Genomic DNA, 13,550 nt, shown 5'->3' with positions numbered 1-13,550 from the left:
TACGGCAAGGTTGTGTCCTTGCGCCCCTTTTATTTTCTCTCTATATTAACAATGTCGACCTATCCCTACAGAGTTTAAGTGCTGATGCCCTTAGAGCTGGTACACGTGTAACGTCAGTACTCTTATATGCAGACGATGCAAACGACTGCAAGCGGGCTCCAGTTCTTAGTAGGAAATTTCACGCAATTCATGAGTAAAGAGTATGCAACATCATGTGGAAGGCATCCGCATCGAAAGAATAATATCTTTCTCTTGTTTAGGTATCCTTGATGGAAACGGTACTTGGGGCGCACACATTGATTTATGCAAGCTAAAGTTCTTACGAGCGAGCAAGGGTATTTTTAGATTTGCTACAAAAATAGGCAATAAACCTGTCGGGGAAATCCTTACACTATATGGAGCAGCACTCTGGGGGAGAGCAAAAACCACTCTGTTGCAAATCAAGGAAAATACATTTCTAAAAAGGGTCTTAGGTGTTCCCAATTCAACTGCCACATACATGGTCTATAAGGAGCTGTGTGTACCTTATATTAGCAATTTTTGTCAGCACAGCAGCCCTCATGCTCTGGCATGGGATATGGACCAAAGACGAGACTAAATTTACTAAGGAAATAATTTTGGATTGCATACCTCTTGACTACATCACAAAATCCTCTGGTTACAGTATATGTTTAACCTTTTAAAAGAATGTAAGGTGGACACCGATTCCAATGATCCTGAGTCCATCCAGGATTATAGTAAAAGGGATTTAAAGATGAGGCTAGTTAACTCAAAGGATATGGTAAGAGACGCAGGAATAGGCTTAAGGCTGTGTGTTAGATTATAATGCAAAGGCCCTCTTTGGATGGGTATTCAAATGTATCTTATCTCGGTAAGAAATTTGCAACACAGATTTTATATAACAGGCTGAGGTTGGGCACACTACACTACCAGATCGCATACCCTAGAATGGGAAAGTGGAGCCATAACCTCCCAAACTGTCCTTGTGATGGAAAGTCCTCACAGGCTACACTGCATTTTATACTTGTTTGTAGTTCTTATCGGGATATTAGGAAATCCGTTTTAAGACCTTTATTCTTAGCTAACAGATTGTATTTATATAAACCCGCTTTTAATTATATTGTAGACTAGCAAATGATAAAATCTGCAATGCAGTTATAGTCTTCACACAAATGTCAATCAGGAGACGTAAGGATAATTACCATCTGGAAGCCATAACATATGAAAGCATGTAGGTTTCCTACTACTTGTCTAGGCTCCAAACATTCTGTTAAAAAAACACGTTATTGCACTGTATACATGCCCTTTACCCCCTCCAGAGATCTGTCTACATCATTATTGTGACTATTAACTGAGATGAAGTATTATTGCATTTTGTATGGTGACTGCGAGTTTAAGTAAAAAAACCTGTTATTGCACAATAAATATGCACTTTACCCCCTCTAGAAATCTGTTTACATAATTGTTGTGACTTTTTAATTGAGATGAAGTATTATTGCACTTTGTATTGTGACTACGAGTTTAAGTTTACATAATCATTGCCTTTGTAAGGGAGAGATTTTTTTATACTCTTTTAGTCAGAGTATTAGTTGTTATTGAACTGTCTTTTTACAAGTGTATTTTATTATGTTTTATTTTATTTTATCGTGATTAATAATGGGATAGTCACTAGTATAGATAATCAAAGAAGGATCGTTAACATGTACCGCTGTTTTTATGATTAGAATGCTTTTATGGTTGTATATTATATACCGAATAAAACTTTAAAATGAAATGAATGACTATGCACGATCAATGTCATTGCACCTTGTAACTTTCCTAATATAGCACTTCCCATCCTCCAACCAAAAAGTATTCCCTGTCACTATGTCAATTTTCTGAGAATGTGGCCATCTAGTAAACTTCCCCACACCTCTAGTTCTTACCCACTCTCCCTCCGCACAAGGAGGAGCACCTCGAGGAGCTCCTGGCTTGGGGATCACCATTTGGTGAACATCCCCTGTAAAACCACCTCACCTGCACATCTTTTGCCCGCTCCCTGGACCGGACCGCTGAACCCTCTGTATCATCCCACAAAAACAGAGTTTAGCAGTGAACTCACCGGATTATCCACCACCGCAGCTCTGATCGGCGCCCTCTCTGCCTGGACCCCAGCGCTTCTCGACCTGACTGGTGTCCTGCTCCCGGATTGATCCTCGTGCTGCCTGGCTGTTGTCTGGCACCTTGGGAGGACCGATCTTTCAGTGATGGAACCCTGACTGATTACATTGGGTCTTCGGTCCCCGCCGTAGCTGTTCCGGTGAATCGGGATCCCGGGAACAGCCTGCAACTTACTCCGGACCCGAGACATCGCAGCCGACTCGCACCAAGCCTGAGGTCAGCTCTTGTGGTGCTGCCCGCTGGCTGCATGCCAGCCTCCCCCGCTCTGAGGCCGCGACCCGACTTCAGGGCCGGGTGCCGTTCCAGCTGGCTGGGTCTGTGATCGGCTTCTGCGGTGTGCTCCGGACACTGTCCTGGGCCGAATAAGGGTCTCCCGCACCAAAGTCGGCCGAATCGTGAGCCGGCACTACAACGCTACGGCGATTAGATTTTATGCCGCATCTCCCCTCATTTGGAGCGACGCACCGGAGGCTGCCTCGGTCGATCACTTTCAACGCTCTGATATTGCACCCATCTCTGCCTGGACCCAAAATGGCGGCGCTCCAAACGTTGTGCCCCCGGATCCCCTAGCGTCTATTATAGCCTGTACCTTCAATCTGCCACACATCACAATGGTTACGGTGCCAAGACAACTACGGGATCACTGCGTCTCCTGGATCCCTTTAAGTTAAGATTACAGACACCCATGGTGGCCTGGACCTAAAATGGCGGCGCCTCACTAAATAAAGGGACCATGGCTCTTCCCTGATTTGATCACTCATTCAAGCATCATCAAGGTGAGCACTTAGCAGTTAAAAAGTATATACTGCCTATCATCAACCATGTAGTGCTATCGGTATCCTCACTGCATTCTCATACCTGGCAGACTGTTCATCGCCTGACCCCAAAATGGCCACTGTTTAAGACAACACATTTACCTCTCACTGCCTGTCCTCATAAGGGTGAAAATCCTATAGACAACCATTCTATCCTCTCCCTTCTCTAGTTATTTCCAGTTAGTTTGCCAGCCAACCTTCTTCTTCCCTGCCAGATATTCTTGAGAGCCATAGTGCGCTCTCCCCTGACACTGACACCCTTCAACTCCTGTTTTCCCCATGTTAAGCAACCCACTCCACTACACGACTGTCCCTATTGATCCTCGACTTGCCCATCCGAGCCAATATGGCAAATCCTGGCCTATCCGCTACGGGGGCAAATTCTTACACTCTGGTCTACCCCCCCACCTCTCTAAAACCGCCGCTAAATACTTCAAGCACACCACCCTGAAAAGACACCCTGAGTCACTGATCTCTGACCTTCGCTATAGTGCGGACAACGGCATAATCATTAACGACCTCATTTTCTACTCCAGAAGGACTTCTGCCTGGCGCAAAACTTTTGCCCTCCTTCTCAATGTATGCACGACAAAGAACATCCCATACGGCACTAAGCTAACAATAACACCGTCCCCTACTCTGCAAGCTGACCTCACCATCACTCTTTACAAAAATGGCATTATCCTGATCCAAGCCTCAGCCAAAAATTTGGACAAATTTGCAGACCTTTTCACCCTCCTTTGAAACCACGTGCATGACTCAGGCAGGGGAATCATGTCCCGCCCCGAGGAGCCCTCATCTAGCCTTCCCAGCGTAGCCAGCCATTCACAAACCCCCTAATGTCTTCCAACACAGACCCCCCTATCCACTCCAACACGGCACCCGACCTTGCCCCCAGAATCTCCCCCAGACCTCCGGTCCCCCTCCTATTATCCCCCCATGTAGACTATGCCACTGGTACGCCCCCTATGACCTATGATACTAGCCGTTCTTGCTCTCCTAGCCCGCAACCCTACCCGCAGAGGAGCCCCAGCTCTGACCCAGACCTACAACATAGGCCGTACTAGTCCTCCGCCGTATCTCCTACACATGTAGACTGAATGGTCCCTGAACCACCGCCCCTCCGCCCTCTTTCGCCCCCACCGGATAGGGACATGGCCTCTCTGTTCTCCAGAGCTACCAAACTTACCCAGAGCATTCACATCTCTATCTTGGAATTAACGAACCTTCTCCATCTCGCCGAACTCTCCCTCACTAACCTCATGTCCCTGCCTATTTCCACACCCCCACACTTGACAGAGCACCTGAAACAACCCCTTCCTCTAGTCTTGAGGCAGCTTCGTCCCCGTAAACATCCATGCCACCTCTCAGAGGAAGAAAGCCTCGCTCTGGCCCTCTCCTACACCGCTTCACCAACTCTAAGTCCACTAGACCTCACTGAATCTGAAATCCTGGCCATCCTCCGAGATTTCAACCCCACCGCTGCCACCCCTCTTCCCTTTGACGGGAACTCTGAACATCCCATCCACTCGGTCACCATCAACCCTAACAGGCCAGCCACCCTCCATAACAGAGCTGTGGTCACGAGCAATCTAGCACCTTTCCACCAGTCTGCCCAGACCCCCGAAACTCCACCCAAATCCTCCATGTATGGTCTTCTAATCAACTGCCGATCGGTAGCTAAGCACGCCGCAGATATTGCTGATCTCATCCTTTCCAAAAACTTCGACTTAGTAATCCTAACAGAGTCATGGCTCAATGAATCCTCATCCCCATACCTGGACCTCCTAGTCCCCCCTAACTACAACATCGCAAGGCTGGACAGACAATCCAACAAGAAAGGAGGAGGCTCGCCTGCATCTACCGCTCTAACCTCCTCGTCACCGAACTTCTGGCGGACTCCACCGAATCCTGCGAATACCTCGCTCTCGCTATTCGCAGCAACTCCACCCTACTATGCAACCCTCACATCTTTTACCACCCCCCAGGCAGGAATGACTCTTTCACCGACCACCTCTTGGAAATCATCACAGCTAAGTTTCCCACCAACCCCAAAGATATTTTCTTAGGCGATTTTAACTTACACTGGAACGATCCCAAGGATCCACATGTCAACGCCATCAAAGACCTCCTGGCAGATCAAGCCCTGACCCAAGCCTGCTCACTACCAACTCACTCAAAAGGGACCACCCTTGACTGGATCATCTCCAAAGAATCAACTGTCAAGCTTATCTCTATTGACCATCACATTTCTTCTACCTGGCACCCACAAGACAAAAGCTCCGCAACCAACGATTCCTAAACGCTGGATCAGAGACACCAAGAACTTGGACCGATGTGAACTTGTGACCCGATGTAAATCCAACCTCCCCCCCCCCCCCCTTCGCATATCACAACAGTCAGTGACCTCAATGATCACTACTCTGCAACCATCTCATACATCCTGGATGAGCTAGCCCCATTAAATCTGAAAAGAACCCAAATCAAAGACCGAAACCCCTGGTTCACGGGATCCCTTAACAACGAGAGGAGAGCCCTCTGGCAAGCGGAAAGATCCTGGAGGCAGCACCCCTCTACCGCACATGTAAAACTCCTCCGCCAGGCCAGAAATGCCTACAACAGGAACATACTCAACTCCAAAAAAGACTTCTTTAGAACAGAACTTGAGAAAGCCAAAAACAGACCGCACAAGCTCTTCGAATTGGTCAAACATCAATCTAATAAACTGGCCAAATCTTCAAAAGAAACCCCCAGATCTCTTATATCCTCAGAAGATTTCTCCTCTTTCTTCACTGACAAAATCTTGCCCTTGGTACCGAACTCAGCGCCATCACTCACCCTCAACCCCCTCTTGACCCGCCTCCACCCCCAGCGATGCACCCACAAGCCCCGCCCAAAAATCACGCTCACTGGTCCGTCTTCAAAGACTATGATGTAGACTCCATCTCTAAAATCCTTTCTACCCTAAAATCGAACAACCATTTCAATGACCCGCTTCCTGCCAACTGCCTAGCGGTCGTCGCCCAATCCATTATTCCCAGCTGGACTACAATAATCAACGCCTCACTGCAGCAGGGAATGATGCCAGACTCTTTAAAAGCTGGCCAAGTCCTACCCATCCTTAAAACTTCCACCTCCTCGATGACTTTCAATCCGGATTTAGACCAGGGCACAGCACTAAAACCACCATGCTCCACATTGTGGATGATGCCCTCCAAGCCCTCGACCAAGGCAAAACTTGTCTCCTAATCTTCCTGGACCTATCCTCGGCCTTCGACACAGTCAACCATGAAAAATTACTCGAGCGCCTCAAACTCAGAATGGGATTAGATGGCACTGTTCTAGATTGGTTTAGGTCCTTCCTCCATACACAATCACAGAGATTCCTGATCAATGGCAACCTTTCATCACCATCCCCGGACACAGTTGGAGTCCCTCAAGGATCAACCCTGTCCCCCACCCTTTTCAACCTCTACCTAGAACTGCTTACCGAAGTACTGCGTGCAGCAATATCTCCTATCGTATGTACGCTGATGACACCCAGATCTACATCAAAACCTCTTCTCTTGAAGAGATTCTCTCCCTGTACGAAACCCTGAAACTCACCGTCCAATGGCTCGCATCCAACTAACTCAAACTCAATGCAAAGAAAACCGAATTTCTCCTGATCTCCCCTCCCAATGCCAACTTAGAGATTCAATCATGGATTAAGGCTATTACAGACTTAAATTACCCACCGACCATTGTGAACTCGGCTAAATCCCTGGCAATTACCCTTGACACCAACCTTAACATGCCGGACCACATAAACTCTATGGCTAAAACAGCCAGATTCCATCTGAGCTGCCTTAGGAAATTGAAACCCTTCCTTGATGCTCCCGACCTAAAAATGGCAGTCCAAGCACTCGTCATCTCTAGACTTGAATACGGCTGCTCTACCCTCTCGGGATTACCCAAGATCTCCCTGGCAACTCTTAAAGCCTGCCTCAATGCGGCCGCCAGACTACTTACCGGCACAAGGAAATACGATCATATTTCCGCACACCTGAAAGCTCTCAACTGGCTTCCCCTGAAGGCAAGAATACAGCTCAAACTAGCTTGCATCACGCACAGAGCTTTACACTCTAACTCCCCTGCATATCTGACACAGAAACTCGTGATCTCCGGAGGAACCAGAAACTCCAGATCCACCAGAGATCTCCTGCTCCAACCTGCTCGATTTCGGAAAAAAAAAACCTTACAATCGGGCAATCTCTGGGGCTGCTCCTAGAATATGGAACTCTCTCCCACCCGACATCAGAAGAATCCCCTCACTGACTCATTTAAAAAAGGATGCAAAAACCTTCCTTATGGGCAAATGTCTTGTCTAACATTGCCTTAACTACTTTTATGGCACAAACTATGGCGGCCGACTACCTCCCCTCTGACTACCGGATCGTCCGTAACTTCAGAAGCTTGGGACCTGGTCAGAACACCTGAAAACGTACTCTGTAAATATGGTATCTCGCTTGTGTAATTGATTACGTAAACTGTAAATACATGCTCCTCTTTACCGTTATACTCCGCACCACACTGCTATTCGAGCTAGAATTGGTTGATTCTAAATCTGTCTGTATATCGTTTTGCTCTCCTGTAAAGCGCTCTGATACCCTCACGGGTCAAGTTTGCACTCTATAAAACACATAAATAAATAATAAAAAGATAAATAAATAAACATTTTCACCAACCTATCATTGTGTCTAGTCACATATTTGTTCTGGTATTCTTCTACCCTCTTCTCAAGGTTCTCATTAATCACACATGGAAGATTCACAGTCTCCATCCGAGCAGGTGTTATCCTGGTACAGACAACTCTTCCTCTCAACAAACGGAAAGGCGTTTCACCTGTAACTGAGTGTGAAGTGTTCCGATAACTCCAGAGCATATCCTTACTTTCAGTTTTGCAGTCCAAACCAGAACCCACAGCCAACTGCATGCACTCCTTCAATACAGAATTGAAGTGCTCCACGAGACCATTTTTATCCTGTGAATGGTAAACTGCTGTTCTGTGATGATTACCGCCCTGTTCCTGTAAAACACATTGAAATTCCTTTGCCACTAACTGTGGACTATTCCCTGACACTAGGCACTCCGGACACCCTCATCTCTTAAATACTTCATCACAGATCCTTACTAAGTCTGATGCTTTTATATCCTTAGTGAAAGCTACCTCCGGCCACTTAGAGTAGTAATCCACTAGTACCAGGGCATACTTGCCATCAAACCCTCTACAACGGAAAGGGCCAAATATATCTAACCCCCACCTCTGCCATGCCCTGGAAGGAAATTCTGTTGCTTTGATGGGAGTCTCAACCGTGGTACGGGACTTATCACTTTCCCAAGGTATTGGAGTGCTTTACATGAGCACCATTTACGTTACATAAGGACACATTTATTTTTGGTAGGCACAGAGAGATTAAGTGATTTGCCCAGAACCACAGGATGTTGAACCAATGCCGAGATGCAAACCTGGTTCCCCAGCTCCAAAGTCTTCAGCTCTGGCCGTTATATCTAATAGAAAATTTGAAAACAAAACAATAAATAGAATTTATTTGTCTCTCAGGATCACCTGGCTGTCAGATGTACATTTCATATGACCCTGCCAGGCTGCTCTCCAGCCACCATAGACTAGTTACAAGCCTGCAGTTTCCACAGCAGACACACAAAGAGTTGTGAGGTTTTCAGCACTTCCTTTTCATCAGCCAAAGGGAAAGTGAGATCAAGGAAGACAAAAAGCTCCAGGATATGCAGAATCTCCTTTCCATGTTTGTGTCCAGTCATTATTTTATGCTTTAAAGCTCTGAGCTGAACAGCGCTTCTTGCTGAAACAGTCGCCTACTAGTGGAAAAACTGATTGCCTTACTTTTGCGCCAATAAAAGCACTATCTTACACACAATTTTCTTTGTTTCTTTCTACAGTGTTGCTTCTTCAAATAGCATGCTAGCTCAAAAAACATCCTTCAGATTGCAAACATCCATAATGAAAAACTGATCTTTACTTCAAACTTGTGATCATCACCTCTCCTTTTCTTTTCAATGGGCTCTTCCTTTCCATCCACTGGACGCCTCCTGTCTCTGAGAACTACCTTCTCTAAGTCACATGCATGCTTGTCTTAATCTCTAATAATATACTTTAGATAATTTCCCACAACTCATTTCTAAGATCACGACCTCTTCTTTTTTTCAAAAGAAATATCCTTGCATCTTCACTCTACCTAGTTTTCACTAAATCATCTATTAACTCTACCAAACTCATATATCCCACTTTTCCCACAAATGATCACACTTAACTCCAATTACTTTACTACAAAGAAACTGGAGTAAATGCATAGAAAGGTTTGCTTTGAGCGGACAAGACTAATCTTGATAACCAACAATAACCAATAACATTGGACTAACCACTAACCTCGGGTTCCAGAGCAGCGTGCTGCCCAGGGTAAAGTTCTTCAACACCTCATCAAGCGCTATATAAATACAATTACATACACAGAAGGCCTACACCTCTTGAGCACACCATATGGGAATCCTTCACCTGCAGCTTTCGGTACACTCTGTAGTTCCCACGCAAACCAGTGTCTGAGTCACAGGGGCCTGTCCTTGGGGTCTGATGCTAAGAGGATTTGATTACAGGACCTTGCACTTGTCAGAAACACCCATGAGTAAGGTCAGGCATGACCCTTGATACCTCACGGATGAATTACCTTGGTGGGGTTGTCATCGAAGTTCCTGCTCCTCTTAGCAAAGTCCACTCTCAGAGGCTACTGATAGGGTCTCTCATAACATGCAGACAAAATCACATCCTCTCCTGGGAGACAGGTTGCAGTATTGGCTCTTAGTCATTACTCCCAGCAGGTAAGATGATGGCCCTATGTGATAGAGACATAATAATAGGTTGCTATTCAAAGCCTATTATAGACACATTCAGCATAGGGTAGAGAGACACGTTCACATATTAGGTGAAACAGAGATTCTTGTGGTTTGCTGGACACAAGGTTCATCTATGTTAGACAAACTCAATGTACCTCGGTCACACTACTTGTGCCAGTCAACGTGTGTGCATGTCTTTCCTAGAGAGAGGGCACACACAATACACACATGCGCCCGATAGACTTTTCACACCCAATTGAGTAAGGTGTTCACCTCTAACCGTTGGCCCTGGGCTGATCTGACATCCCTTCTGGGCTATTAGTGTGTTGTATATCCGGCTAACGGTTCTCAGGCTCACCAGAAGAGGCAGAGAACATTTCTAACTTCCTACCTCACAAAGGGCTGGGAACTGAGGAGTGCACAGTACACCTGTGTAAGCTGCAGTGCAGGACATTACCCTAACACAGCCTTGCTCAGGAAGGATGCTCAATACCATCAGCACATATGAGGAAAGGCCAACCCAACCAGGAGACACAAACCCCAACAACTCCAAGCACAAATTCCAACACAGAGCTGCAGAACTAGGTTCACAATTTCACATATAACCTGGTTGGAAAGACTGATCTGGACACAATAAACCAGTGAGATTTAAGGAGGAGACCTACCAAGTGAATGATCAGACACACTTGAGAGAAGCCAAACTCCCAAAAATGAGAGAAGCATTGCCCACTTCTTACAAAGGCAGTAGTGAGAAACTCATAAACTAGCACAGAAGGATTCTGAACCAGGTACACCTGGAGAAATCATATACTAAAGTTAGAGTATCATACATCTAGAAAGTCACAAAAGTACTAATACCCAACTCTACAAAGAGGGCATCTGTGGGTAAAACCACAGACCAGATAGGAGTGTTCTTTATAAGAAGTCAAGAGGATGGGTAAAGCAGCAGTCCTGGCAGTTCATATCTCATCACATTCAGGGTTTGACCTCAAAAAGAGAGAGCTGGATCAGAGAAATACAAAAGCCGAGAGACAAACACATGAGAATGTACAAACTAGAGCAGAGCTCTACAGAGTGAAATAAAGGTTGAAAAACAATACACAGCACAACAGAAACAAAATCGCAGACAAACACGGTCAACATGAGTCTGGTGGTATATGTAGCTCTAGTTTCCTGCCAAACACAAGGTACAGAGTTAAATACACAGAAAAACAATACAAACTGACTAGCAAGCAGATTCCAAAAGCAGGTTGGCAGAAGCAAATAACCAGCACACATGGATAAAACAAACTGCCATGGATTCTTTGTGTACAGGAAGGAAACCCTCTTCCTGCACATAGACAATCTGTAAAAATACAATTTTGTGACTTTCATGTTGCTGCATGAAGCAGTACACATAAAAGTGACAAAATGTCATTTTAGGATTGTTTATGTGCAGGAAGGGACACCTTCCTACACATAAACAATCCTTCCCTGCACGCAGACAACCTTGCACTATGGTGCAAGGGTGCCTGCGTTGGCGCTACACTGCTAAGTGTAGTGCCAGTGCAGGGAGAAACGCAAGGCTGCCCCATATCCTCATAAATATGGTGCAGCCTTGCGTTTCAGAAGTGGCGGAGTGAGGCCTTAAGCCATGAAGGCTAACACCTCACTCCGCCACTTCACTTATACATATCCCCCAGAAACTAAGAGAAACCAACATAAAACATGAGACATACACATATTAATAACAATAGACAGACATACAGAAAGTATCAAGTGCTCTGAAACCCTAGAGTAGCAACCAGACACACAAGCCACACACTGTACAAAGTGATACACATGCCATCATAACACAGTTGTATACATTAAGATAAAAACATGAAACCAGGTAAACAAGATTCAAAGAAAGAGATAGAACATGACCTAAACATATAATACCAAAGGTGCCGACACTGTACAGAAATATCAAAAATACTAACATACTGCCACAGAGATCTCCATGGCTAAACACAGAAAGCCACAGGAGGCAGAGAACATACAGCAATGCAAAACAGGCAGCTGAATTATAACAGAGATGTAACTCAGAGAGAAGCAAGCAAAGGGAGCGAAAGGTAGAGTAATTAAAATCTGAAAACAACAGGTACCACAAAACAGAGGCAAGGCATCTAAAAAAACAGAAAGACAACCACATTGAAAGGTAGTTGGACAGAAGTTGTTCTAACACTAAATTTATAGTATTGCTCTGACTGCGTTTGCTCTTCTTTTGCAGCTTTTATCTCTGTCTGTGGTGAGTGCCCCCTGCAGATGGACCAAGTGCAGCACTTTTTAAACCTGTGTCCTGAGCTATCACTAGGCTGGTTTGAAGAAGGGCGGCTGGTGGCTTTCATCATCGGTACCCGCTGGGACCAGGAAAAACTCACCCAGGTATCCAAAGCCCTGTCCTTTCGGTACCTCCTACTTACTGAAGGCTCAAAGAGAATGGTGGTGGTCGGTGGAAAAGGAGGGTTAGAGAGGTGCATGTCTAGCCCAATATTCAGCGTTATGCATCTGAGAAAGAAAATATGCCCTGCCTTCAAGTAACACAACCCTAAAGGAGGGCAGAAAGTGGACCCCAAGTTAAATTTACAGCGTGCAATTACTTAAATACATTACTCGATTCCAAGTTATAGCAATATGGCTTGGGGCTGATGGAGATCTCAGTCTGGAATTCCACCATGTATTTATTATTACAAGTTCTTAAATATGTTCTAAACCTCGAGCAGGTTTTTTTTCGCTTGCTTTCTTTGCGTGCACATTTTCTATCAGAGACAATGTCTGACATGTTTTCGCTGCTCTTGTACTGTGGAGGCAGTAGTCTGATGGAACAATCACCATGGCAGAGCATCTTCTGTGTAGATTTTGAAATGAGGGAGTGGTATAAATAGCTGACGCTCTGTGGAGTTGGTAGGGACACCTAGAATCTCCAAGGGGACAAGTAAGCACACCAAGATGGCGCTGTGATTCCCCATTTCGTCCTCTCAGTCACAAAACTTAATGAACCCCCTTGTGGACGGGCTGTTTTCAAAAGACACCTGGCGTGCGCATCATGCATGTCTTTGACCGGCGCTTAATTTGTAGATAGGTGCGGGCCCAAAGTTTTGCTCTGTAGCCCGTGGCCAGTGCTATCGAGTGTCAGAGTGTGAATACTAAAGATTTCATAGTCTTCTTGATTCCACCTCATGGGTCTTTCATCATCAACTTGACATTCCCTGGCTTTTTATCTCACTCCTTCATGTTCTTTTTCATTCCTGATTTAGTTCTTTGCTACTGTTTTTCCGTCTGTCTCTTCCTCCTTGGTTCCTCTTTGCTATGTACAAATACACAAGAATAGGTTGGTGTAAGTACTGCTTTATTGTCCAGAGCTAAGGCAACATGTCCAGCTTCACTGCTTAGTCCTCTCCTAGTAACACACCCATGCCCTAAGTTCTAAACCCCAATATTCCAGCAGAGAATTCCCAAGTTGCCAAGCAATACATCAATGCAAGAACACAACACATCCCCGTTCTTATAATAAAATCTAACTAATACAAAAAGAAAGCTATCCTACTAGAGCTGAAAAGGAAGAAGGTTAACATGTATAAAATGCGTACCGGAAATACAATACAATGAAGCATAAAATCTACCTGAAACAATTGATGTTTCAGGGCC

At 45.3% G+C, this 13,550-nt stretch overlaps 1 protein-coding gene across 1 annotated transcript in view; it reads left to right on the top strand.

Moving 5' to 3' along the window:
- LOC146810033 (serotonin N-acetyltransferase-like) overlaps positions 1 to 13,550 on the top strand; it is a 40,516-nt gene that overhangs the window by 15,683 nt on the left and 11,283 nt on the right. Inside the window, exon 2 of the mRNA XM_085616917.1 lies at positions 12,133 to 12,287. Within this exon, the coding sequence (XP_085473043.1) occupies positions 12,133 to 12,287 (155 nt within the window). The remainder of the gene's footprint in view (positions 1 to 12,132; positions 12,288 to 13,550) is intronic.

The sequence above is a fragment of the Triturus cristatus genome, chromosome 7 (assembly GCF_964204655.1).
Source record: "Triturus cristatus chromosome 7, aTriCri1.1, whole genome shotgun sequence".
Taxonomy (NCBI): Eukaryota; Metazoa; Chordata; class Amphibia; order Caudata; family Salamandridae; genus Triturus; species Triturus cristatus.
This window is presented reverse-complemented; position numbering and strand designations above follow the sequence as displayed.